The 27,435-nt window shown below is 45.6% G+C and overlaps 1 protein-coding gene across 1 annotated transcript in view; it reads left to right on the forward strand.

Annotated features, from left to right (window-relative positions):
- The first annotated feature begins 1,151 nt into the window (after nucleotides 1-1,151).
- SLC35F4 (solute carrier family 35 member F4) overlaps nucleotides 1,152-27,435 on the forward strand; it is a 184,379-nt gene continuing 158,095 nt past the window's right edge. The window contains exon 1 of the mRNA XM_084630685.1: nucleotides 1,152-1,307. Within this exon, the coding sequence (XP_084486811.1) occupies nucleotides 1,205-1,307 (103 nt within the window). The 5' untranslated portion in view covers nucleotides 1,152-1,204. The remainder of the gene's footprint in view (nucleotides 1,308-27,435) is intronic.

Genomic DNA, 27,435 nt, shown 5'->3' on the forward strand with positions numbered 1-27,435 from the left:
TGATCCTACCAAAAGGAGATGCTTTGGGGTGCAGATCTGACTGCACAAAAGAGGACCCCAGTGGAGACAAGAACCAAACAAATCTGAGTTGGGCAAGGTAGAGGAGCCCGAAGTCTCCCAAAATGTGCCCCAAATCCAGGGGAGGGGGAGAGCACTGCTGCTTTGTGGGGAGGACTGAAATCCTCTGTCCCTTCCTCACAGCCTACACTGGGGGCAGATCCAAGAAGCAGGAGAGGGGCTCACATGCAATTTGGAAGGGAAGTTGATAGTACACCTGGCCTGGGCAGCAGACCAAGCAAATGTCATGCCTCTGCCTTTACACTCATGAATTTCCCTGTGACGTCCCACCCTCTCTATACCAGCTGTGATCACAGAACTGGGAATGGGGGGGAGGGTAGCAAAGAACTAGGCTCCTGACCCTTTCAATTCAAGGGTTGGGTGGAGGAAAGGAGCAAAGGCTTCCCTTACATTTTCCATGCACAGTAAGACCCTGCTCCCTTCCTGCCCAGAATGGGGGGCACACAGGGAAAGAGCAGCCGCTTGAGTGACCTATGGGCTGGATGATGGCCTCAAAAAGCACATGACCACCAGTCTCCCCGCTGTCCAAGCCTCCTCACCTCCAAAGTGTTCCAGACCCCAACCTCTCATCCTCAACATGTTCCTGCCTCCCCAGCCTCTGACCCCCAATGTGTTCCTGCCCCCAACCTTCCTGCTGCCCCATCCCACCGCTTTCCTCCCGCCACTCCCTGCCCCCCTGGTGTTTCAGCCCCCCTGCCCCCCACCCTCTGACCCCCAATGTATTCCTGCCCCCTGCCCCCCCACCCTCTCACCCCCAATGTGTTCCTGCCCCAACCTCCCTGCTGTCCCATCCCACCACACTTCTCCCCCCACTCCCTGCGCCCCTGCCCCCCCCCGCCCCCCGTGTTCCTCCCCCCACTCCCTGCCCCCCCCGCTGCTCGAGCCCCCCAGCCTCGGGACGAGCCGTGGCTCAGCGGCGAGCGAGCCTCTCCCCGCGCCCGGGCCCGCCGTGGCCGAAGCGGAGCCGCAGGACGCTTGGCAGCGGCGGGGGAGGCTGGCTCGGCGGCTGCCGCCGCGGTGCGGGGGGGAGCCCGTCCTGCGCCAGGCGGCGGAGCCAGAAGCCCCGGCTGCACCAGGAGCTGCGGCAGCCGCAGCAGCCTCCGCAGCTGCCCCCCAGCCGCTCCCCATGGATGTCAAGGCAGCGCCCAACGGGGTGGCCACCATCGAGGACAGGATCTTACGGATCACGGGCTACTATGGCTATTACCCGGGCTACTCCAGCCAGAGAAGTAAGACCCCCGCCTCGCCCCCTCCCCGCTCGCCCCCGGCGTGGGGGGCGGATTTTCCTCCCGGGGGGGGGGGCGGCGTTGCAAAGAAGCAGGAGCAGCCGTGGGTTTTGGCAAGTGCCTCTCTCCCAGCCTGGGGGGGTTGCAAAGGAAACCAGGGGGCTAGTTTGGCCGGCGCTTGCAAATGGAGGGGGGGGTGTGTGGGACAAGCTGCCTCGGAGCGTGATTTTCGAGGGGAGGGATGCGAGGGGGGCGCCGGGGGTTGCTTGCAGGGCAGCCCGGGGCTGGCTGGGTCCCTCCGCGAGGTTGTGTCGGCGCGGTGGGGCTTTGCTTTGATCTCGTGTGTGAGCCGGGCCGTGGCAGGCGTGGAGGGAGCCCGGCAACCCTGCGAGGCTGTGCCGCGGGGCTCCTCACCCACAAACGGTGTCACCCCCGTTTCCGTACTCAGGAGGATCTCAACAGCCGCCTCTCCTGGGTAGACGGCATGTGATGCCGCTCGCCTAAAAGATACCCCCCTCCACACACACTTTTAAAAGTCAGATGGGATTTTAAAAGTCTCCCCCCCCCTCCGTCTTTCCCCCCACCAAAAATAAGGCTGCCGTGCAGTTAGCGTTGTCCTTTCCGGTGAGTTAGACCATGGGATTTCTGAAGCTGTCGGAGATTTGTGATGCCTGGAGCTGCTGCAGAGCCATCCCTCATATTTACGGACCAGTAAGGTGTAGTGGGTTTCTAGTTTCCCAGCGGTGTCTGGAGCCACTCTTTCATATCCAGTCCGATATTCTGGAAGAGGGAAGTCATTCTTGTAGAATTTACCTGCCTGTAGCACCGAGGTGATTTGTTCTCTTCTCTGAATACTTGACTTATTAGCAAGGTAAACTAAGCGGGTTTGGTTTTGCTTTTTGAAATGAGGGACTGAGAGATCCTGGATTTAGTTCCTGATTTGCTACAACAAATTCACTGTGGAGGCCAGCTAAGTAGGCAATCACAGCAGCACAGGTAAAATGACAGAGCTCAGAAGAAGGCAAGGAGAGTTGATTGTACAGTCTGTGTGCCCTGTCTGTGTTGAACGCTTCAATCCTGCAGTCATTACTTGGGCAAAACTCCCACTGAAGTCTGCGGGAATTTTGCTTGACTAAGAAAGTCGTTATTGTACCACAAACCTCTCTAATCCCAGTCCAGAGAGTGAAGCTCTGAAAGAATAGTTTTAGCATTTCACGTTGTTTTGGGAAGGTTTAAATATATATCACTCCTCTCCAGTCCCTGTTTTAACATAAGACAGGTAGAATCTTCATTTTCCTTACAAAACTTAATTGTATAAGGTTAGATTTTTCCAGAAAAAAATAATGAATTACAGAGTGATTTTTCTTCATGCTACTTCAATATAAAACTTCTCTGGTGAAGGCTTTTTTTTTTTTTTTTAAGCTGGAGGAGCAAAACTTAAAGCAAGTGCTCCTTGTAGAAATTAAACATTTTTGCTTTTGACATTTTTAATTAAGAACAGTGGGGTTTTGGCAGCCAGGAAAGCTTTAGAAGGTTTCTGTGAAAGTATAAATGTCCCAGTGCTCTCTAGAATCATTTATTTTTTTAAACAACGGAAGTTAACCTAATGAAAAGTGATTCACTTTTTTCTATCTGTGCAAAAGTTACACATATATCTGATGAAGTGAGCTTTAGCTCACGAAAGCTTATGCTCAAATAAACGTGTTGGTCTCTAAGGTGCCACAAGTCCTCCTTTTCTTTTTGCGGATACAGACTAACACGGCTGCTCCTATGAAACCTGACATTAGAATTGTATGGTTTAATAATTATTTTGCATTTTGCAAAAGCTCAAATGGCCACACACGATACTTAAAATGCAGTGACTAAAACCTTGAAGTGGCCAATGCATTTGTGAACGGAAAAATGTAAGTGGAAAAAAAATAAAGAACAATCTGTTTTCTGTGGCTATTTCAACTCTCAGTGGAATCAAAGAAGACAACCACTTCTACAAGGCACAACACAGCCAGCCACCTTAATGGCAAGAATAAACCGAGGATCAACCAACAAAGTGCCAATACTAGACACGTGCTCACAGGCTTTATACTTGATATGAGAGAGACTAGCCAGACAGTGAAACATAGTAAACAATTCTTAAGTTGCCTGCAGCTGGGAAACAAACAAACTGAATAAACCCACCGCGTGAGATCTTTTGTAGAGTACCAGCAGAGTGCTAGGTACATTGAGCAATAGAGTAGATTGGTCATTTGATGTGTCACACAACCGAGCCAGGACTTTTTGAAGAGTAGCTAGGAAGACACACCAAAGAGGAATAAAAGCATGTGAAAGTAATGTGACGGTTCCATCCACTGACCAGTGAAATCAGATCAAGGTGGGCCTACTCCTGCAGTATGGCAAAAAACTCCAGTGGAGGACAATGGAGAGATTTGCTAAATATGAATAGGGGGGTAAAGACTTAAGCACTTTGCCTCAGGTTTGCTTTGGCAGCAAAACAGAGGTTTTAGATCTGCTGCAGTATAGCCTTTTTGTATGCACATTCTGTATCAAAATGCATGGTTGAGTTAGGTTCTGCTATTCTGCATAGGTAGGGTGCTGAAGTCGGTGGGGCCTTGGCTGGGTGCAGGGGGGGTTTCCTGCCTTGCACTCAGTGCAAGAGCAGGGGCTTAAATACCCTACAAATTGCACTTTACAGATTTCAGAAAGCGTGCTTGGAGGCCAAGGTTTAGTGTTGCCAACTCTCATGATTTCATTGCAAGCCTTTTGATATATGGTGTTTTTCTTAGCGCCCCAGGAACTAGAAGCAGGTGCTTAGGCGAGAAATGTTTTTTAAAATGAAAGCCACAAACCCAGATAAGCTTCTGGTCCTCATGATTGCAGAGAAAAGCTTGAAAACGTGACTCGAGTTCACCTAAATACTCAAAAACTAGAAAGCAAATAAAAACAACCCTATTTTTAAATAAAAGCTTGTGATCTTTAAGCCAGAGTCATGATATTTGCAACCTGAAATGTGATTTTACGTAAGACATCTTAAAGGAGGGGTGCTCTGAAACATCAGCGGCAGTTTGGGTGCCTCAAGATGGGGGACTTCAAATCTTGGCGCAAACATAATCACGAGCCACTTTGGAAAATCGTGGGTGGGAGTATTTTGTAGTTTGCACTGGTTTATACAGCTGTAATTCAGAGACTCCAGACATTAAACATATGAAGTATGGAGATACCAAATAGATTGGTATTCTAAATTGACTTCAGTGAATCCAGGATTTCACTCTCAGCCCTCCAAGTAAAGCATAGTGCCTCGGCCTCTTGCTGGCCCACACGACAGGGATGAATTTCATCCACTAGAGAACAGAGTGTATTTCCAGTGTGAAGTAATGGGAAGATGAAATAAAGATATAATGTCTGTGAAATATAGTGATGAAGATCAATGAGTGACATAATAGCTGATCTTACAAAAAGGCAGAAACACAGTATTTTCTAGGAAGTGTCTTTACTCCAACTGGTACAGTACATGAGCGTGAAGCTATGGAAAACGGGCGTGTGCATATGACAGTCCTATCAGTCTGCAGAGTACTAGATACTTTTCTTTTGTCTATTCATTCTAAAAAGGTAGCTAAAGAAGTAATAGGTTTTATTTATTCTAGCGGCGCTGTACGCTATCATTAACTCATAGCAATTTATTTTGCTAAAATACGCATTTTACAAAAAGTTTACATTGCATGAAATGTAGCATTAGAAATGGAGATCCTTCTGAATATACTCATTTACAGGGGTGAGTTTTCCCATCTGCCTGTATGTAGTTGATCTCATCTAGAGCTTGGGCCCCTCTTTTAGGAATAAGAGAAGATAGTTCTCTGTCCCGCCTACTCCCAATATGGATTGGCCCTTTCCAAAAACTAATACCATGTCTTCCTGTGTATAAGGTGATTTGTGTATAACTTGATACCATCAGTCCCCAATTTAAAATGTATAGAAGTGTGTAAAAGCTCCCTGGCTAGTAAGCTAAAGAAGAGGCTGCCCTTCTTTTCCGTTAAGTCCCTATAGGATTTGCAAGGGTACGAGTGTCCATTTTACACGGTGGTTGCACTGGCCCAGAAAAGAGATCCCAGGTTCTGACCTTGAGTGATAGGCAATGCACACCAGCAGGCAGGGTGGGAAAGGAAAGGGAGAACTGAAGACACAATAACCATCCCTTCTAGATGGACAAGCGTGTTCACTAGAATCGCCAACTTTGTAATATATAAAAAACAGAAACATTGTAATATATAAAAAATGGAACCTCCCCTGCCCCGCCCCTTCCTCTGAGGCCCCGCCCCTGCCCCACCCCTTCCTCCTGAGGCCCCACCCCCCAGTCACTACTCTTTCCCCCTCCCCCCATCACTTGCTGCTTTTCCCCTCCTGTGTCCAGCACAAATGGCCCACCTTGATTATCATACACATTGTAAAGAGAGTGGTCACTTTGGATGGGCTATTACTAGCAGGAGAGTGAGTTTGTGTGTCGGAGGGCGGAGGGCGGAGGGTGAGAAAACCTGGATTTGTGCTGGAAATGGCCCAACTTGATTATCATACACATTGTAAGGAGAGTGATCACTTTAGATAAGCTATTAGCAGCAGGAGAGTGGGGTGGGAGGAGGTATTATTTCATGATCTCTGTGTATATAATGTCTTCTGCAGTTTCCACAGTATGCATCCGATGAAGTGAGCTGTAGCTCACGAAAGCTTATGCTCAAATAAATTGGTTAGTTTCTAAGGTGCCACAAGTACTCCTTTTCTTTTTGTGAATACAGACTAACACGGCTGTTACTCTGAAACCTACCACTTCACTGTGTAGCTTGATCACTGCACCGTGACCTTACCTAGCACTCTGGGATGAAGGAGTGAACGTGGCCGTGTGTACGTGCCTATGTAGAAAAAAAGCCCTTTATTTTGTTAGCTTGATGTAGAAGCTTCCAGTTTTTAGTGATTTACTTTGACAATTTGAGCCCTGATTCAGCAAAGCACTTAAGCACATGCTTAACTTTAAGCCAATTGGATTAATCCTGCGTTTAACGTTAAGCATGTGCTTTGATGGATAAGGTTGGGATTACACACTTGCTTGAGTGATTTGCTGAATCAGGGCCATAGCTTCTACAGCTCCAGCCCACAGCTTTTACCCTTTAAAAAATAAGAAGTCACGAAGCAGAAAGAAACTCCAAAACAACACACTGAATTGTCTGCTGGCTATTACAGTAGCTGTATCGATAGCTTTGCCATAGTAAGAAGCACAGGACAGAACAAGAACATCTCGACATTTACCAAGTGACATGCCCTGCAGGCAGGTCACCACTTTCAGTGAGGAAAATGAAGTCCTGATCTGTTTTCTAGAAATAGCCTGACACTTTCTGTAGACCCCTCTTCTATCGTCAAAGCATGATTTTAAGATACTCAGTGCATACAGAACCTGTGATTGTGTGGTTTAATTGAATTTGTAAAGAAAGCTCCTTTGAAACTGTTGGAAGATGACAGAAGTCTGGCTGAGCTATGTATGGGGCAGGACCTGAGATGGGGCAAAGATGACTAAGGCCAGGTGATCAATAAAAGGTTAGGTAAACCCAGCTACAGCGCTCAGGGATATGAAATATCCACCCCCTGAGTGACGTCGTTAAGCCAACCTAACCGCTGGTGTAGAGAGTGCTAGGGCAGTGGAAGAACTCTTCCATTGACTTAGCTACTGCCTCTTGGGAAGTTGGATAAAGTACAGGGACAGGAGAACCCCTCCCGTCCCTGTAGTCAGTGTCTCCACTGAAGCGCTACCGTGGCACAGGTGTAGCATTTCCAGTGAAGTCAGAGCCTTCAAGCCATAGTTTCTTCCTCTTGACACTGGCCACAAATTCCCCAACGCATGGGAATCCCGAGCTGCTCTATCAGGGCAACTTTCCAGCTTTTTTGGTGCCATCGGGGCCAAAGATCTAACCCATAATTCACAGATCCCATCAGTTCTGAGTAAATGAAGTGGAGATCCCGGTACAGGACATGTGACTGTGTAGCTATTACCTTATAGCCCGTTTACAAGCACAACAGGAACAGATACACATGTATCTTTTTTTTTAAGATCTGAGATTTCTGTGCATGAAAGGAAAAAGTGATCTTTGATTCAAAGTGTAGTCTAAAGAAGCTGCCGTAGCAGTCTAGAAAAGGGATGGGATGGTTCTTCCAGGAGGGTGATTATTATCTGTCTTTCGAGATGTGAAAAACGTATGTAACTCTTGAGAGCCCCAAGTGGAAGTACATTATGAAAGTGTTTCTCACAGGTGAAAGGAATGAAATCGATAGTCTTTACTGACCATATTCTGACTGTTCTGTGCGCATCATTTTTAATGTAATAAATCCATATTTTGTGTAGTTGTTGCATTTGGTAATACTGCTGCACCTCTGCTAGAGTCTTGTGTGTGGTATTCAAGAACGTGCTTGTGAACGATACTCTGGTATTAATAATAATGCTTCGGTAGTGTCTTTCATTTGAGGAACTCAAAGCCCTTCAAAGGAAGGATGGTCTTGTGGTTCAGTCTTATAGACTAGGAGCCAAGTGATCAGGGTTCAGTGCTTGGCTTCAGTAAGTACTTTGTGTCCCTGACCAAGTCACCTAGACCCAGATTTTTAAAGGTACTTAGGTATTGCTCATTTTCAAAGACAATGCTGCCTTTCATTTTGGTCAGTGGGATGTTTATTTGCATTCCTCACTGGATATTCATGGGTGTTACATTGCATCACGCTGTAGAGTAACAGAGTTAACTGTCTTGTATAGTACCGAGGCAGGGGGATCTCGAAGCTGAGTACAGCACTTACCGCGTCTTGATGGAGGGACTGTCATGGACCAAACCTCCTCTCCCATTTACAGTTGCATCACCCTTGTGGTGCCTACAGCAATTGCTTCTAGCTGTGTATCTCTAGCTGTCTTTAATGTGATAAAAGCTTTCTGTGTAAAATCAATCACCTTCCCTACTTTCACTCTTCAGTTCATCTCCCTCTCCCCTCTCTAGTCCCCTGCTCATTCTTCTCTGCCCATCTCCTCCTTCCCTCTGAACAGTGTTGCCTAGTCCTCTTCTCCCCTTTTCCTGCTGCTTGGTTCCCTTCTGCTCTGCTCCTCTGATCATGCTATGAAGTCACATAATTCTCTTCTCCCACCATTCCCCTGGATATATTGCCCATAAACCTCCTTTCCATTTCTCTTCTGCTGGTGGCTGCAGTCCCAGGCAAATACTGTCAAACATGGTTAGGAGCACTGGGTTGAATTCTGAGCAGCTGTTTGCTTCATCTAAATTTGTTCCCTTTTTATTAGCTATTTGTTCATGCAAACATATCTTTGTGCAAGCTTTTGGCAAATGGCTGGTTTTCTGGCTCACCCACTTGTTGCTTGTTGAATCACCAGTGGCTGGAATTTGTTCACGCACACCTGATGTTGGATACTGAAAACCTCTGTAAAAATCACAGTCTCTTTGTGGATAATCTGCAAATAGAAACAGGGCTGAATTCGCTGGACCCATTCTACTCAATAAGGGTGTAATTCACTTCTATGCAGAATGCCCTCAATGTGGGCTTTACCCTGGCTCTCGGCATGGGGATGTATTTCCCACTTAAGGGAGGCAAAGCTGGTGTCATGCCTGCTTCATATACAGGGTTTGTATAACACAAGAATGATGGAGTTGTAGGAAACGAAATAAGAGTCTGCTAGAGATTTTTAGATGATGATTGACGTTCAAGAGTGAAGGCCACAGGCATTCAGCTTCTCATCCAGGCAAATACAACCTCTTTATCACCGCTTTAAAAAACCCCAGCTGCTTCCTGGTCTACAGCTGGAATTAACAAACAGTCCTGCTAAAACAGGCTCTTCCTTCCCCGGCACCAATTTTTTTACACTTCCTTTTGTTGCCCACGTTACCAATCTGACGAGTGGTTTAATCTCAATGTTAGCGGTGAAAGATGGCTTTGAGTGGAACGCTATAGAGGCGATAGAGTGCAGGGGGGCACACTTCTGTGTTTAGGTTGACCGAGGTAAATCACTGGTTGCCACCGAGCCATCCCTGAAGAATCCAAGCTGACCTATGACGTTGTTTGAAAGATTGGGAGGGGAATCTCAGTTTCTCTTTTAGGGTATTTTAAGGCTCTTCAAGTGTGTTGCCTGTGTCACTGTCTATCTTAGGTACTTCTATGACTCTTGTTCTTATCCTATCTGAGCAGCTCACAGTCTTTAAGGAAAGTGTCACATGGGGTTTATGTGTAGTCAAGGGCCTGCCGTCCTGACGCTTTGCCACACCCTGTTGGGCTGGTATGATTGTATAGCATCCTCTGAGGACAGAATGCTCCTGCTGACTGGTCCTATAGTTCATTCTCCTGGATCTCGGAATAAAGAATAAATACTCCGTGGGAGAGAAGCAAAGTTGTAAAGAGTTTGCAATAAATGACTAAACTCTCCACCCAACTGGCACATACAATAAGTGCAGACATGGTGAGTGAAGCCAAGAAAATGTCATCTTCATCCCTATCAAACCTCACAGTTCTCTGGATGGGGTCTCACTATCTCCACAGTAGTTGGCAGAATGGCCTGGAATAACATTTTAGCTTTGCCCTGTGGCAATAACTTGTCCAGAAAACCTTGAACATCCTGATGAGCTGCAAGCATCATAACCAAGTGACAGTTGGGTCAGATAACTATCTAAGGCACTGATAGTCTGTGAGACACTCAGCTTAGTACCTGGGTGTCTCACAATCCTCTCAACCCCCCCTGTGAGGTAGGGAAGTGCTATCCCCATTTTAGAGATGGCAAATTGAGGCACACAGAAGCTAAGTGACTTACTCCAAGGCCATGCAGGAAGTCTGTGGAAGTGCAAGGAATTGAACGTGGGTCTCCTGAATCCTAAACTAGCCACCTAGCCACTGAATCATCCTCCCGCTTTTACCTTTGTCTTTTTATAATGGACTGACTCTATGGTACTCCCTTCTACCATGCAATCCCAAGTGACAGATTTTGAAAATATAGAAAATATTTCCAGGACTGTATGTTCTGGTTTTTATACCGTGCTCATCACTAAAGTGTTGGAGCACTGCCCAGTAGTGCTTTAAGCAGTGCGACTTCACATTTGTCATGTGGTGTTTGTTCTCTCAACCTCTGTCCAGAGGGAGAAGCATATGCAGTAGAGTGTTTTGTTTTGGGAGGTGGATTTAACATTTTTTTTTTGATAAATATACCTGTTGCTATGCATTTATATTAGAGAAAGCAAGGTCAAAGAAATGTACCTTGCACTTGGGATGGAAAGTGGTGAGGTTTGTGATAGTCTGTAGTTCCTGGGGGAGTTCATTCCACAGTCTGGGACCAGCCCCCCAAGAAAGTTCTGTTTCCTGTACAGACAAACTTTACCCTTATTTTTGAGAGTTCCAGTGCGCCAGAGGACTGAAGGTGTCAAGAGTGGTCTTTGTCCTAGACCTTCCGATGATCTTTTAGGTATCATGAGCCCAGGCCATGGAGTGCTTTGAAGATAAGCACCAAGACATTGACCTGGATTAGAAATTCTCTGGGAAGCCAGCATAGAGAGCAACGGACAGGTGTGATGTGATCATGGTAGCCTGTGTTGCTGAGGAGATGCACTGCAGCATTTCATACTAGTTGGAGTTTCCTAAGTGCTGAAGATGTCCTGGTATATCACATTGCTGTCGTGAGAGGTGATGAAGGTGTGAATAACTGAGGTCTGGTCTTTGTATGCAAGGATGGGGCAGAGTCTCCTAGCCGACCAGAGATGGTAGAAAATGTTACATGTGGCTGTTGCTATGTGAGAGCTCAGCATCAGTGAGGAAACCAAGAGTACTTCTAGACTACAGAGTGAAGTAACCAATTGCAGTTTTGAACCTGCCACTAACGGGCCTGCACCGTGGGTGCAGGTTCTTGAAAAGACTTTCCTCTTCCCACCAGCATCACCTCTTCATTGCTTGGGTTCAGCTTCAGCCAGCTCTTCTTCATCCATGAGCTGATCTCATCTGTCTTGGTGATAGTGGTGTGGTTGTGTGGGGTGAAGGATAGGTGGGGATGTGTGATCTGCATATTATCGGCACTCTGATGGAAAAAATTTCCTGTTTGGCTTGGTTTTCTTGTATAATTCTGGGGCCTCATGCTGACTCATGATCTTTCTTTGTCTTCTGGTTTCAAAGTCTGTTCCAGAGCTGTGTGTGGATCTGACTTTGAAGAACCTGTGTTTAGGGCTTAGATACCATAGAGGTCCATAGTGATGGGTTATTGTATAAATACCCAGATAGACAGTAGAGAATCCCAAGCTGTAAGGCAACTAGGATCCATAAAACAAGGATGTTGCATGTTACCACATACCCTCAGCCAGGCTGAAAAGCCATGTATTTTTCCTTTGAGGTGGTTCTCTTATTCTTGGCCAAAACGATGAAAGAGTAGAGACTTTAGCACTCTGCTGTCACTAGCTGGGTTCCTTATTTGTGGATCTGGTCTGTTGAATTCAGAAGATGTCTTCTTTGAGCATTAATATAGAAGTACTTACCGCTCTTGGTTCTGGTTCTCCCACTGCTCTAGCCTAGGTACAAAGGTGTCTGTGTAACCTACCGGTAAGTGTGCATTACAGAGCTCCCCTGTGCCTGTTTGCAGAGGATGTGAATTGTTATGGCCCCCAGCTGTGGAGCCTGAGCACTTCCACTCAAGCTGTAGCAGCTCAAGCTTTTTAGCTCTAGAGGTCCCTCGTGCATCAGCCAAGAGGGTGGCTGTCACACCTACATCCCCGCTCTTGAGCTAGTCTCTCTTCTTTCACAGGAATGTAATGATAAAGCTGTCTCTCAACCATTTGGTAAAACCTCGTGTGGAAGTGTAAATTCACTACTTTTTGTTAGTGAGTTGTACGTGAGCTACTGTAAAATAAGACCGGGTGAGCAGGACTTGGTCTGACAGAGGTTTAGTCTCCTGCTCTATTCAGAGAGGGAGAGAGAGAGAAGCTAGTTTGCTTCTATTCCAGTTTCACTGGGAGTGGGAGTGACGGGGGCAGAGCTCAGCTCCCCCTTCCTCTCCTTACAGCTGAGAGGAGCTCTCCCTCTGCTCCCTGGCTTCGGGGAGCCACGTTCCTTCAAAGCTCCCCTCTCTCCTTGTGTGGGACAGTGAGAGCTCCCAGGCTTGTTTCAATCTAATTACGACTCTTTCTTGGCCAAACACTGGCAGTTCTGCTGACGGGCAATGTGACAGCTCTGTCCCTGGGATGACTCCACTAAATTCACCTCAGGTTAAACAGTGACTAGGCCTCCATATACAGAACAAGGGGAGAGACAGAGCACAAGGCGTAAATCACCTTCCTCTCCAATTTTTGTTCCTTCCTGTCTTAGATACTGTGCTCTGCCCAGGTTACATCACTAACCTGCTGCTTGGGAAGCGACTTTCTGGAACTGAAGCCAATGGTGCAAGTGTTCTCAGCTGCTGAGGAACGATGCTGCGTAGCCATCTCTTGCCTTTGTGGAGACTGGGTCTTTTGAGGAGCATTTTCCATGAGATTTAGCACGCAGCCCCCATTGTTATGAATGGAGTTGTTGGGGAAATGATGCCCTGAAAAAAACCCCATCCCACGGGGGGCTGATTTTCGGCATGATTCGTAGGGATTTAGCCACACAACTCCAGCAAAGCTAATGAAAGTCAGATGATGGCATCTCTGAGGACAGTGACGAGAACTCATCCCAATGTGTCAGAGAGCTAGCTGAGAACCTGGGACTGCACGTATGTCATCTGTCAGGGCTTTCTGGGGCAGCAGGCTGCACTGGCTAGTGTGAGGTGTGTTTAAATTGATCACCCTCGATTTAAAATGTCATCTTCTCATGCATTTTCTTTAGGAACTTTCATTTTGATTGGTTTAAAGCTCAGTCACTTTTAGCCCTCTATAGGACAGACCTTGGCAGGCATGTTTTGAGCCCTGCAATTGTGAAACTTGATGGTGCGTTTTTGTGCTGCAGGATAGTGGCACTAATATCAGTCTCCTGTGTGACGCAGTAGATGGGATTTGAACCTACGACGACTTACACGTGACGCACGATGCTGTCTACTGCTCTGCAGAATGGACACCTTGGAGACATAGAGCACGTGCAGTAAAGTGGAGACTTCCCCACACAGCCCTCACCAGCGGGTCTGCCCCCCGGATGGATCACTTCTGGGCAGAGGCAACACATACCTGTTGGTGGGGGAAGGGGCACAATTCTGAACCCACTCCTAGTATAAAACAGAAATAAAATTATAAACCCCAGCAGAAGGCTGGGAGGTGGGCATGTGACACCCCACCCCGCACATCGGCTCTGCTTCTGGGTATGAGAAAGCAGCTAGTTAATTCTCAATCCTTGGCGTACCTCAGGAGATTACCAGCAAATATAGCTGGTCTGAAAGGGGAAGTATGTCTCATGGAAAGTTTAAGAAAAAATTGTTTTTTTTCCAAATTTTTCCCTGTAAAGTTTCCAATTTATCCCCTGCTCCCTTACTACCATTTTTTTTTTGTTTAACTTTTTTTTCCCTCCCCTTCATCCTGTTTCCATTCTTCCACTGGAAAAACTAGGCAAACAAAATTGTTTCTGAAAACTGAAACTTTTCTGGCTTTTTGTCAAAAACCTGGAAAATTTCACCCCCCCCCCAGCAAATGTTTTTTTTGGGGAAAAAGGCCTTTTTGTCAAAACCTTTTTTTCATATGAAAAACTTTGACTAGTTCTGTCAGCAAGGCTTATCAATTCAAGTCAATGTGGTAGGAACACTTGTCCCTGGAGAACAGAGTGCCACACGGATTTTGGAGTGAGTCTTCCAGTTCGGGTGGACTGACTTGGGCAAGCGGGGCTTGCATCGGTGCTCTACAAATCACTGTATAGACAGTGCTTTCAGGTTGCAGCTTGGGATGTAGCTTGGGCTCAGAAGCCAGAGTCTGTCATCCTGGGCTGGGAGCCGTGCTCCCAAATGCTGTGTAGACATACCCATAGTCACAATTTTCAGTCAATTTCTAGCTGGGCTAGATTCTTACTTGTGACCAGAAGGTCTGAGACACTATCTTATCTATAGCACCCATCCCTGCAGTGTCTGAGTGCTCGGTTTTTAAAAGATCTAGGCACCTAAAGAGGCAGATAGGCACCTTGTGGGATTTTGAAAAGTGCCTCATTGCCTTACGTGGATTTTTGCATCTTTAGGCATCTAAAGACCTTTAAAAATCTGGCTCTAGGTGCTTAAGTAACAACCAGAAGCAACATACAAAGCAAACACAGGATTCATGCAGCTGTACTTAGCCTGGCCAAATTCTTTCTAGATCCCTTTTCCAATTCACTGAGAGTCATAAAGTTATGACAATATTTGGTTTAAATTGGATTAAATCTTGTTTTTACACATGCATAAAAATGGTAAAATTCTCAGGATTTCAAAAGTACGTGCTTGTTTCCATGAAGTTCAAGAGCAAAGTTGCTAAATTTTGGACAAAATATTTGTTAGCTAGATTGTCACCACTTTCCCGTTCTGTGGCCAAATGAACATGTTTGTTCTCTGTAAGCTTCCACAGAAGCCTGAGGGTAAAATGGACCAATCACTTATTTATAAAATGCTCTGTTCGTTTCAAAGACATCTAAATTACTTACATTTGAAAAATGTCTAGTTGTCTTTGAAAAATGTTCGCTTCCTGTGCCTTATTTTTCTGTCTCTGTATTGTGTAGTATGAAAACCGGACAAAGTCCCAGTGACTTCTGTGGATGTTTTCATTTTAAGTTTTACATTCTAATGGCCACGTTTTTGGAAATGTTTCGCTCCCATTTATGCACTTAAATACAGTGGCCACATCTTCTGTACATTGCATTTAGGTGCCTAAATGAGAACTGAGCTCCCTGGTTACAAGTGCACAATTCTGCTCTTAATTGCATGGCGTTAACTCCCATCGGAGTGCCATAAAAGTTAAAACCATAGTAGTTGAACCCCTGTAGTTGAGGGCAAAATAATTTTTATTGTCATTTTGTGTGGTCAAAAGGAGCTGATTTTATATTCATGGGAAGCTTGTGGTAATATCTAAGATGATCTTAACTACAGAATCATAGAATCGTAGGTCTGGGAGGAACCTTGAGAGGTCATTTATTATATTTGCCTTTTTCCAGTCTTCTGGAATCTCTCCCGTCTTCCGTGACTTTTCAAAGATAATTGCTAATGGCTCAAATATCTCCTCAGTCAGCTCCTTGAGTATTCTAGGATGCATTTCATCAGGCCCTGGTGACTCAAAGACATCTAACTTGTCTAAATAATTTTTAACTTGTTCTTTCCCTATTTTAGCCTCTGATCTGACCTCATTTTCACTGGCATTCACTATGTTCGACGTCCAATCGCTACTAACCCTTCTGGTGAAAAGAGTCATTTAGCACATCTGCCATTTCCACGTTTTCTGTAAATGTCATTAAAAATTTCAGAAACTCGAACGACATTGACTATGCATTTACACTCACCGGGATTTTGTGTGAGATTCTTAGGGCTTGTCTAAACTTACGTTTTATGGCGCTCTAACTTGCTGGCTCAGGGGTGTGAAAAATCAGCCCCCTGAGCACAGCAAGTTTGAGCGCTTTAAAGCGCTAGTGTGGACAGGCTCCGAGCACTGGGAACTGCATTCTCAGTGCTCGGAGCTCTTCCCCTCGCGGAGGTGGATTACCAGGTGCGCTGGGAGAGCTGTCTCCCAGTGCTCGCGCGTGATCACACTCGTGCTTCAAAGCGCTGCCGCAGGAGTGCTCCCGCACCAGCGCTTTGAAGTTTCTAGTGTAGACGTAGCCGACGTCTGCAATATGTATTGTTTGTCGTATTCAGTGTTCTCGGCAAGCAAAAATATACTCTGAAATTTTGAAAGTTCAGATTACTGCTCTGCATTGAAGTGTCATGCTGTTAATTGGGTTTTGGAGTAGATTTTGTTAAAAAAAAACCCACAACAAAAGACTGATATTAATGTTCGTCCCTTCATTGACTCCATATTAAAAAGAAGAGACAGGCTACAAGGGGAAGAGTTAACATTGCAGGTTTTTTATACAAAACTGCCACTAAAGAAACGAAACCAATAAGATACAAACATCTGTTTAAAGAAGCTTCCTCCCTCACCCCGCCCCATATTTCCAAATCTGGGTCCAATGATTTATCTACATTACCTTCAACGAAAATCCTGGACCCAAATTTCCAAATATCAGCACTCAAAGAAGCAAGGAAATTCAGAGATAAGAAGTTGCATCTTGTGGTGCCAAGATCCCCCATGTGACATAGTATCCACTGCCCCATTGGAGGCTGGTGATGGAGTACGCCCTAGAACACAGCCGTCACAACCGTTATTTGCAGGGGGCAACATGTTGCTTTCACCTGTTGCACGACTTGTGTAACCAGACAGTTCTTTAACTGAATGATACTGGCCTCCTTTGTAAAGTGCTTTGAGATCTGCTGGTGAAAAGCGGTATATAAGAAGCTAGTTGTTATTTATTAACTTCTCTTACCAGAGTAAGACCATCGGCTCAGGGTGCCCATATTTTCCCAAAGGGAAAATGGGACACTGCAGGGGGCTGGCCCAAGGCCCCCCACCCCCTTGGGGCCCTGAGCCCCCGCTTCCTCGGAGGCCCACCTCTGCTGCCCACCCACGTGGGGCGGGCGTTGCCACTCGTCCCCCTTCCCCCACACACGTTCTGCCATGCCTTGCTAGGGTCACACCCCACTTTTTTGGCAAAACTGCGTTCGTTCTGTTTGCTCTTGCCAACTGATGATCGGATGGCAAGAGCGAATGGGACAAATGCCCAATTTTGCCTAAAGAGTCAGGATGACCAGAACAGGGCTTAAAAAAGGGACTCTCCTGGCCAAAATGGGATGTATGGTCACTCTACATAGACTATTCTAAGACCATCACAATCTGTTGATAAAGAGAGTGCACTGGAGGGGGGGGAGAAGCTAAAGTGGAAGACAGGGAACTAGGAGAGTAGTTCTGTTCCTTGCTTTGCTAGAAGCTTCCCTGGGCTAATCGCTGCCTGCTCATGCCTCAGTTTCCACTGCCATTGTTGAAGAGTTAGTAACATTTTTAGCTCTTAATTTTGGGGGTGGGTGGGGGGAATACAGCATTGCAGCCCAGAACTGCATAACTGTATCAGCGGTGTCCAGAAAGTTCAGTTAGACACAAATGGATACATTTGACCCAGTTCCATGAAGTGCCACCTCACAGAGCCAACATTTCCAAGGCAGGTACCTGAACGTACTACACCTGTGTATATGGACGTGCAGAGGGGAACTCAGATGCACTACTAACCAACGAGTGTGAGGGATTGTACGGGAATTGCAGTGCCCGTGGAAACATTACAGGCATAACTTAGAGTGCCTTTGAAAACTTGCTCCTTGCTGATTATTATAATAAAACATTTTTATAGTGCATTCATTTACACGGCACTTTACAAACATAGATAAGACATTCCCAGCACTGAAGAGTTTACAGTCTTAATAAGACAAGCCAGGCAGGTGCAGCCCCCAAACTTGTCCTGGTGGAGGGGGAAAAGAAACCCAACAGCATTGCTGACGAGTCCGTGCACATGTACAACATGAAGGCGAGAATCAGGGTTTGGGTTTGGCTCAGTGTAACGATGAGGAGCCAATAACCTATTTAGATGTTAATTTTTGGGGGGCAGGTCTGTCTCTCTGTTTGTACTGCACCTAGCCCAGTGGGGACGCAATGGGCTACTGCAATAGTAGCATTTAAGACAGGCCCCGTATAAAGAGAGAGATCATTTGCATGGGTCCAGGTCCAGGTTTAGATTCCACAGCTTCTCCTACTTCAGGGATGTTCAGAAGTGAGGGATGGTTCTAGGCCCAGTTCTAGACAAAAGCTGCCCAGATCTTTTTCCATCTTCCCCCAGTGAACACTGCTCTCAAGCTGGCTCTCAGGGCCCCAGCCGCTGCTCTGCGCCATCTGCCTCACCCTGCTCAATGGTACAAAGTAGTGCTGACACCAGTACGGCAGGGTCACCCCAGCGCAGGGAAAACTCTTGTGGGGTTTAGCTGCCGTAATGGCACCTCCTCTGCACACCCTCCATGTGGCTGGCACGGAGGGTATGGCCAGGGGAAAAGGTGTTGCTGGGCATACCTGCACCCTGGTGTTCCCCACACCGTGGCATTTCCCAGCTGACATGGCGACCCTTTGGTACCGCTGACAGCTGGTGTAACTCAGAGCAGCCTGCAGGCTTTTTAATTTACAGTGGCCCTGCACGGGGGTGGGGTGTGGAGCATGCAAAGATCCTCAGATAACAGTCGCAGCCCCAGGCTTTATCTCCTCTGATGTATGCAGAGGCCAGCTTCCCTGGAGGCCAGACGGAGGAAGGCTAGCTCTGACTGTGATCTGAAAATGTGCAATGCCAGGTCCCCCGCTGCACTTCCATTTCTTGGAGGTTGAGTGGATTAGGCCATTGACCTTGGCCAACATCCTTCCCTTCCCCCTGCTCCCCCGTCAGCGATGGTGTATTGTGCAGCTTGGGGCAGAGATCTGTTAGGAAATATATTTGGTGCTTTTGCTGTAATGGGGCCTTTTTTTGGCAGACTAGGAGCAAAAATGGTTTCTGTGTATTCAAAGCTGGCAAACACATGATTGCTGTTCCCAGCCTCCCTTTGAGCACAGGGTTTGACATCATTTGTACTCTATAATTTATGAGATTTTGTAACAGGCTGTTAGGGGCTGGAAGCAAGTGGCAGGGATGATTCTAAAGGAAAAGAATGGCAGAGCGGGTGGTAGTAGGTCTGTAACGTGTAGGTTCCTGGAGCAGTTTGCTCAGCTTAAAGCAGTATGCTCTTCTAAGAACTGCAGGCTCTCCATTTTCACCACCACCGTGTTTTTGCTCCCTGCCATGTGTATCCTGTATGTCTCATTAGGACTTTGTACCTGTCTCTCGGGTGGCTTAGAGGGGGTTCTCTGTTCCTATATATTACAGAATTCCTTCTGATTCTTTTTTCCTTTTACTGCCATCCCCGTGGGTGGTGATTCTGCAGCTGCTGCATGAGGGTAATGTCTGTTAACGTACAGAATCGGACCCTGTCTTTTTATTCAAAGGCATATGGGTACTAATGAAGGGAGGGAGAGAGACATATAAAGGATTGATCAGTCTGGTGTGAAATAGGGATTATCCTGGAACAACAAGAACATCTCTCTCCCTCCTCACAGATTCAGTATGGTTCAGTGGGTGGAGTACTGGATCAGGGATCAAGCAGCATTGGTTCTGTTCCCAGATCTGCTACCTTGGACAAGTCACTTCATTTCTGTGTCTCTGTTTTCCCTCCCATTCTCTGTCTCTTCAGGGCACTGACTGTCTCTTATGTGTCTGTGCTTGGTTGGGACTTCGAGTGTTACTGGAATATAAATAACAATAATGGTCCCACATAAAAGTTTCAAGTTTTGGCCTGAAATTGGATCAGTAAGAGGTTAATTTACAGGCCAGCAAGTATTAGTAAAAGACTCCGAACTATTATATGCTATGGCAGGAAGCCAGTTCAGATTTATAGTTAATAAAAATGGAGTGAATGCAGGAATTCTTATCAAATATTCATGACTATCATCTATACTTATTTGAAATAATAAAATCGAAACTTAATTTCATATTTGCAAAATAACTACTGTTGCTTATTAGCTCTCTATTTCTCTGCCTGGGTAACGTAAAGATGACAGTTCATGTTTTTTCTACTTTGCAGAGACGTTATTAGGCTCACAAATATGCCAAGGCCTCTTGGGAATAAAGGGGAAGATTTTTTTTTTTAACCTTGCAGATTGAAATAAAGGAAAGTGCAATCATTGCAGACATCTCTTTGGCTGCTAAAGGAAATATTCAGGGAAACCGTGTACGGAAGAGCTCGTTGATGCATACAATGCTGCCATAATCCAGGTGTGGTCGTAACGCTTTGAGTAGCTCTGAATCTTTAGCTAAAAAATAAGAATAAGAAACGATCCCATGTCTGTTTATTAAAGAATTAAATTCCTGACAATGATTTCGCTCTGCTCGCACTGCAGTGGGTTGCCAGTCATTACATTTCTGACCCACGTAGAAAGTTAGCAGGTGACATTGCGGTGACCAAGCTAAATAAGGAAAACGCTTCAGGGTTTTATTTTTTAACCGTGCAGATTGAAATAAAGGAAAGTGCAATCATTGCAGACATCTCTTTGGCTGCTAAAGGAAATGTTCAGGAAAACCGTGTATGGAAGAGCTCGTTGATGAATACAATGCTGCCGTAATCCAGGCATGGTTGTAACATGTAATTCAGAACAAGTTTTTCTTTGGTTGCACTTGATCATTTTGTAGTGTGCCATCCCCCACGCTCCCAAAAGCGACTGATGATTTTAATACTGCCATGTAGCGACAGCGTTCAACTTTTTAGTTGCTGTTTTTGCACAAACTAATGTAAAGTCTGACATCCCTTTGAAGGGCTGTTTTTATCCAGTGCTGCTATTTTTATCTGAGAGTTGCTCTGCGCTAGCTTTTTTTCCCCCTTTAGTTTGTCCTCGCCTGCCCTGAATTTTCTGAAATGTTTTCAGATCAGACTACAACAGATCAATTGATCTTTCCTTATTTATTCCTTCCTCCTCAAAAGTAACTTTGTACTGAGCCACGCTTACCCGAACGTAGTCGGGGGGGTAGTTTGTGACTGCAAGTCATTGCTTTCCCTCGACTCAAATTGCAATAGTCTTCGGAGAAATCGCAGTTAGAAGCCTTGGCCTGCAAAACCTGTTGGGTTGCCCTTATCACTGTGAAAGTAATGTCTGTAACTGTGTGCAGTCATTCAAATCTGGCACTACTGTTTAGAAATGATGCAAAGATCTAGCCTGTAAAAAATATAGCATTCTTCATGAAATGTAATTTGCAAATATATTGAATGAGGGTTTACGGTGGATTTAGTTCAGCTCTGTGCAACCTTGAAGGCAAACTTGGAAATTAAGAAAGCACACGTATAAAAAGAAATATTAAAATTACTGTACAAGTAAATTTAGGGAACCTAGACCTTTTATGCTGCTCTGATTGCGTAAAGAGGGCCATAGGGAATACCTACGTGTACAGGGAATTCTAGAGTAATACAGAGCTGCTGCAGTAGCCGTGTACTACCGCTGTCATAGTCTGTGGTATAAGGGGGCATGTTGGGGAGGTAGAGGGCATTGCTGGAGTTCTCCAGGAATTTTAGGCTGATGGACTGTCCATAAGGGGCCACTGCAGCTAGAATGTCAACTCGGACAGACCTGAGGCTGCTCTAATTTATCTTAGAGGCTAGGCAAGGCTCCAGGCGGCCTGAGAGTAGAAGTAGTTCAAAGGCGGCTCTAAGCCACATACTGCATTTTGTATCAATAAGCCCTGGACAATCAAGTCCTCAGTGTGAGGGAAAGTTGCCTGGTGACAGCCTTAGAGAATGGAGTCCTCTTTTTAGTTACAGAACTGATACAACACGGGCAGCAGCCTCCTTGCCATGCCCAGCGATGTGCTTCGACTCTGCTCAGGAAGGACCAGCTCTAGGGGGCAGTAGTTTAGTCTTAATCTCAGCTATCCCAAGAGAACAGGGACCAGGTGAGGTCATCAGCACCCATGCATTTGCTGCCTAGTATATAAACGAGTGTACTGGTTTCTGCAGTGGATATGGTCAGTGCATCCTGGAGAGGATAGGTCTCGCAGTAGCCACGTGCTTGTATATGAATTGTTTACTAAGAGGTGGGCTGAGAGCTGATGTAAAGAGGTGCACAAAGGAAGCGTTTTGCAGTGCACGCACAACAGAGGTGTTTCATTTATAAAGAGAGCGTGTCTGTGTTGTAAAGTACCTTAGCAGAAACCTAAAACATGGGAGTCCAGACAAGGGACTGCAATAAAATAACTTTATTTAGTTTAGCGTCTGGGGCGCTGTTTCAGGTCGCGCTTTATATGAAGGTTACGTTTATACAGAGATGACTGAAAGATGTTATAACCCTGTTGAGTTATATGCATTAGAGATGATTATAAGCACATCAACAGAAGGCATTACAGAGGGGTATAGATGATCTGTCAATCTACTTGACTTCAATGCCCAGTGGCTGAAGTGGGCTAGGGGCAGTCCAGGGCCAGGGTTGGAGTTCTCACAGGGGATCAGTAGCCTGGAGAGCCAATGCCAGGGGGCAGGTTGGCAGGACAGTTAGGTGAGGTGGCGTGGCAAGGACCTGTAGGCAGCAACCGGCGGATAGTGGCCTGTAGCTCAGACAGCTTCCTCTTCCTGTGCGGGTCTTTATATAGTCCAGGTATCCCATGAGAATGCTGTCTGTCCAGCCCGTTGGGCCTGAGCATGGGTGCTGGGGGGCTGTAAGCGTTTAGAATGAAGGCTATTGGTTAGGGGGAGTAGGTCAGCACATCGCGGTGGCATGGAGGTGAGGAACACCGTCTCGGGACCAGGCGGGCGTAGGTTCATTACTGGGGTCCCGACATCAGTGCTAACAATCTAGAACAGTTGACTAGCCATTTCTTAGAAGATCTATTCACACTTTATGAACTTTTTACAAAGTTTTACCCTACCTGTAAAGCGTGACCCAGTTCAGAATGCTCAACTCTCTGCTCTTCTGGAGAACCTTCCACCACAATGATGGGGAAACAAAACCACCCATGATTGTCCCACCATAGACTCCCCTGCTTCATGTTACACAATAACCCAAATTATTGGGCTCAATATAGTGGAAACTGGGTGAAATTTAATGGCCTGTTACATACAGAAGTTCAGACTGTTTGATCTAATGGTCCCTTTTGGTTCCTACTCTGACTGTACATCAGGGGAAGCTGAAATGACCACTGCTTTCCCAAAATAATTTTGAATATGGCTTTCAAATCAGTCTAGAGGATTTAGACATATCCTATGCATTAATTTTAATGGAAGATGTGTCTAAATCCTTTAGTCTGTTTTGAAAGTCTCATCTGTAGTCTTTTTGGAAAGGATTTGAAATCTGTGTATTCCTGTAGTGCAATTTCCTGGTTAGCCTTTGGCACTGCTAAAGGGAAAATTGGCTTATATGTCTCACAGCCAGATTCATAAGTCTTCCCACTCCCGCCAACTAATAGAGAGATAGAACAGAATATATTATGTCTGCTCTTTCTCTAACCCTGCATAATTGCATATGATTACTGCATTGCTACAGAACAGTTTCTAGTAATTGTAGGAAAAGTGCATAGGTGCAAAAGAACAAACAGTCCTAATTCTTAATGAAAATATGAACATGCATCAAGGTTATGGGTCAGCATTTGCTGTTCTTTCTCATGCTGACTAGTAGCTAACTCCTCAAGTACAGTGCCTCGTGATGTGAGTATGCAATTATTGCTAACAAACTATTTAGATCATATTCTGCCATTTGTCCAAATCCCAGAGTCCTGCCCAAGGGCTTTGAAATTTGGCCTACTGACTTTTGCTTTCAGTGATGAGTTGTTAGGGTTGCCAGGGGTCCAGCTTTTGACCGGAATGCCCAGTCGAAAAGGGACCATGGCAGCTCCGGTCAGTACCGCTGACTGGGCAGTTAAAAGTCCAGTTGGCTGCACAGTGGGGCTAAGGCAGGCTCCCAGCCTGCCCTGGCTCTGCGTGGCTCCCAGAAGTGCCCAGCATGTCCCTTCAGCTCCTAGGCGCAGGGACGGCTAGGGAGGCTCTGCACACTGCCCCCGCCCCAAGTGCCGGCTCCACCACTCCCATTGGCCGCAGTTCCCGGCCAATGGGATCTGCGGGGGCAGCGCCTGAGGGCGAGGGCAGCGCACGGAGCCCACTGGCCGCCACTGCACCTAGGGGCCGCAGGGACATCCCGGGCACTTCTGGTAGTTTCTGGAGGTAAGCGCCACCTGGAGCCCACACCCCGAATCTCCTCCTGCACCCAAACTCCCTCCCAGAGCCGACACCCCGCACCTACTCCTGCATTCTGAACCTCTCGACCCCAGTCCAGAGCGCCCTCCTGTACCCCAAGGGTCCAAGGATATCTAGTTATTCTTCAGAAATATACTGTACCAACGGGCAAATTGACTACTAAAGCACATGTACAATATAGTTTTTCATTGCTCCACTGAAAACTTTTAATAAAATTTGTATGTTAAAATGCATTCCCATTGTAATCTCTTTATATTTGTCTATAGATCAGTCAATGCTGGAAAGAGAGTGAGTGAACTTGTGAACCTTTCAGTGACTTCTAAATATAAATTTATTTCAACGATCTTCATTATTTTAAGCTTGTTGCCAGCATTCGTGTGAGTGAAAGCTTCTTTGTATGTAATTCAGCTGGCAGTACAAAGATTGCCCACCACTTGAATCCCATTTATGCCTTAGGGCTGGATTTAAGCATTGTGCTGACCCTCTTCACAGGGGTGAAATTCCCCCATAAAGCGAATTACAGGCCTGTAGCTGGGACTTGCTGAATCCCAGAGTAAATTTGTTTAAGGACCAAACTAACGTAATTTTAGGCAGAAGTGGGCGTTTCATAAAAGATTAAGGAACAGAAATGGGACCACATGATTTGAATGAGTGGCAGGGCCAGATTTAGGCAATCTGGGGCTTTAGATGCACCACAACCCTCTGCCCCATGGCTGCCACCTCCTTGGCTTTGCAGAAGGGTCTCCCTTCCAGAGAGGAAGGGCAGCAGCATGGGGCCTGCCACAGGAGTGACAGCAGGGGCAATGCTCCCCCTGGGGAAGCAAATCTAGCAGCAGGGAGAGGATGGCCCTTATTCCAGAAGCTGGGATGTATCTGAGTGGGTGGGTTGGGCTTGTCAAGGTTCCTCCCCCACTCTGAACTCTAGGGTACAGATGTGGGGACCTGCATGAAAAACCTCCTAAGCTTATCTTTACCAGCTTAGGTCAAAACTTCCCCAAGGTACAAAATATTCCACCCGTCGTCCTTGGATTGGCCGCTACCACCACCAAACTAATACTGGTTACTTGGGAAGAGCTGTTTGGACGCGTCTTTCCCCCCAAAATACTTCCCAAAACCTTGCACCCCACTTCCTGGACAAGGTTTGGTAAAAAGCCTCACCAATTTGCCTAGGTGACTACAGACCCAGACCCTTGGATCTTAAGAACAATGAACAATCCTCCCAACACTTGCACCCCTCCTTTCCTGGGAAATGTTGGATAAAAAGCCTCACCAATTTGCATAGGTGACCACAGACCCAAACCCTTGGATCTGAGAACAATGAAAAAGCATTCAGTTTTCTTACAAGAAGACTTTTAATAAAAATAGAAGTAAATAGAAATAAAGAAATCCCCCCTGTAAAATCAGGATGGTAGATATCTTACAGGGTAATTAGATTCAAAAACATAGAGAACCCCTCTAGGCAAAAACTTAAGTTACAAAAAAGATACACAGACAGAAATAGTTATTCTATTCAGCACAATTCTTTTCTCAGCCATTTAAAGAAATCATAATCTAACACGTACCTAGCTAGATTACTTACTAAAAGTTCTAAGACTCCATTCCTGGTCTATCCCCGGCCAAGACAGAATGTAGACAGACACACAGACCCTTTGTTTCTCTCCCTCCTCCCAGCTTTTGAAAGTATCTTGTCTCCTCATTGGTCATTTTGGTCAGGTGCCAGCGAGGTTACCTTTAGCTTCTTAACCCTTTACAGGTGAGAGGAGCTTTCCCCTGGCCAGGAGGGATTTCAAAGGGGTTTACCCTTCCCTTTATATTTATGACAGGGCTCATTGAACTGTTTGCCTCCTGCCGTGCACAGAGTCCCTTGTTGGGGTCTTGTTGGCTGGGCCCCCAGAGCAGTGGGTCTTGGAGTTGAAATCCCATTGAGATCCATGGGGCAGCTCATGCCTCTCAGAGCTCTTGTTTCAGGCTCTTTGCAGATTATGGCAGGTGCTGCATCGTTTGCACTTGAGTCACATTTTCAAGCTTTTCTTTACAACTTTGAGGGCTAGACATTTCCTTTTCAAAAAGAAAGAAAATTGAGGTTCTGATGTAATGACATGACTCTGGGAGCTGGTACCATAGACATTTTCTGTGCCTTAATCCAGCCCTGGTGACCAGTCACACAGTTTAAATTTCAGATGCTTGCAACAGACAATTTGTGAGCCATCCACAGGCTTAGGATTCCTTGCAGAAAACGTTCATCAAATCGTTTCGGATGGTGAAACAGTTAATAAAAATTCCAATCAGTCTGTGAACAGGGAAAAGTACTAAATTTGCTGAATGAATTGTTTGTGGATACTTTGTTCAGCTCTAATTAAGGTTCCAAATCTGCACTCCTGACTCAGGCAAAACTCCAATTGATTTCAGTGTGAGTTTTGCCTGACTCAGGTCCGCAGGACAGAGCCCAAGGTGTTTTTCAGTTTGCTGCATTTTGTTTGACTTGAGCCTGCTTGCAAATAGACTGTACTTATTGGTGCATAAAGTGAGTTAATTTTGATCTTGGTGCTTGTTTGCAGGTACCTGCCTATCAGTATTCTGTCTCTAATTGATTTTGTTTTTGCATCGTTCAGTAATTACTTCTGCACATCCCAGTTTGCAAAATTGAGAGAAACAAAGGGGGAAGCCAGAGCATTTATGCCACATTTAGGTTTTGTTTCTTTTGTTGTTGTCTTTTTATTTGAAAAATAAAAATGGTTTCTTAAAGGAATAATATTGCCATTAATTTAGACACCACACAAATTCAGGAATAGTCTGTGAAATTAGAGACAATTGTGCCTCTGTTGTTTTCTTTTATCTGGAAAGGTAATAAAGCCTTGCTGTATTAGTCTTCTCTAGAGCAGCAATATGTCCTTATCTTAAACATGCCATGTGGTGTTAATAATTAATCACAAGGATTAAAAATAGAATCAAACCATAGTGTTTATTTCTAATCTCACTTATACCAGGGTAAATTAGGCATACCTCCATCGAAATCAGCGGAGCTACGCCAGTATAAAACTGGTGTGAATGAGATCAAAATCAGATCCCTTAATTTTTTGTTTGCCCTATCCATATCTGATCATTCTTATCTTGATGCATTTCAGAGGATGGCTAGAATCTATTTATAGAGCAGTACTTGAGCGTCTGACCGTGGAATCCTGCGGACAATGCGGGAAATTTTTAAATGTAGACACAAAGAACATATTTTCCAGTTGGAGGAAATTCTTTAAATTTTTCTAATTAAATTGTCTTGTCTTAAGA

This window comes from Lepidochelys olivacea, assembly GCF_965140295.1.
Source record: "Lepidochelys olivacea isolate rLepOli2 genome assembly, chromosome: 6".
Lineage (NCBI taxonomy): Eukaryota > Metazoa > Chordata > Testudines > Cheloniidae > Lepidochelys > Lepidochelys olivacea.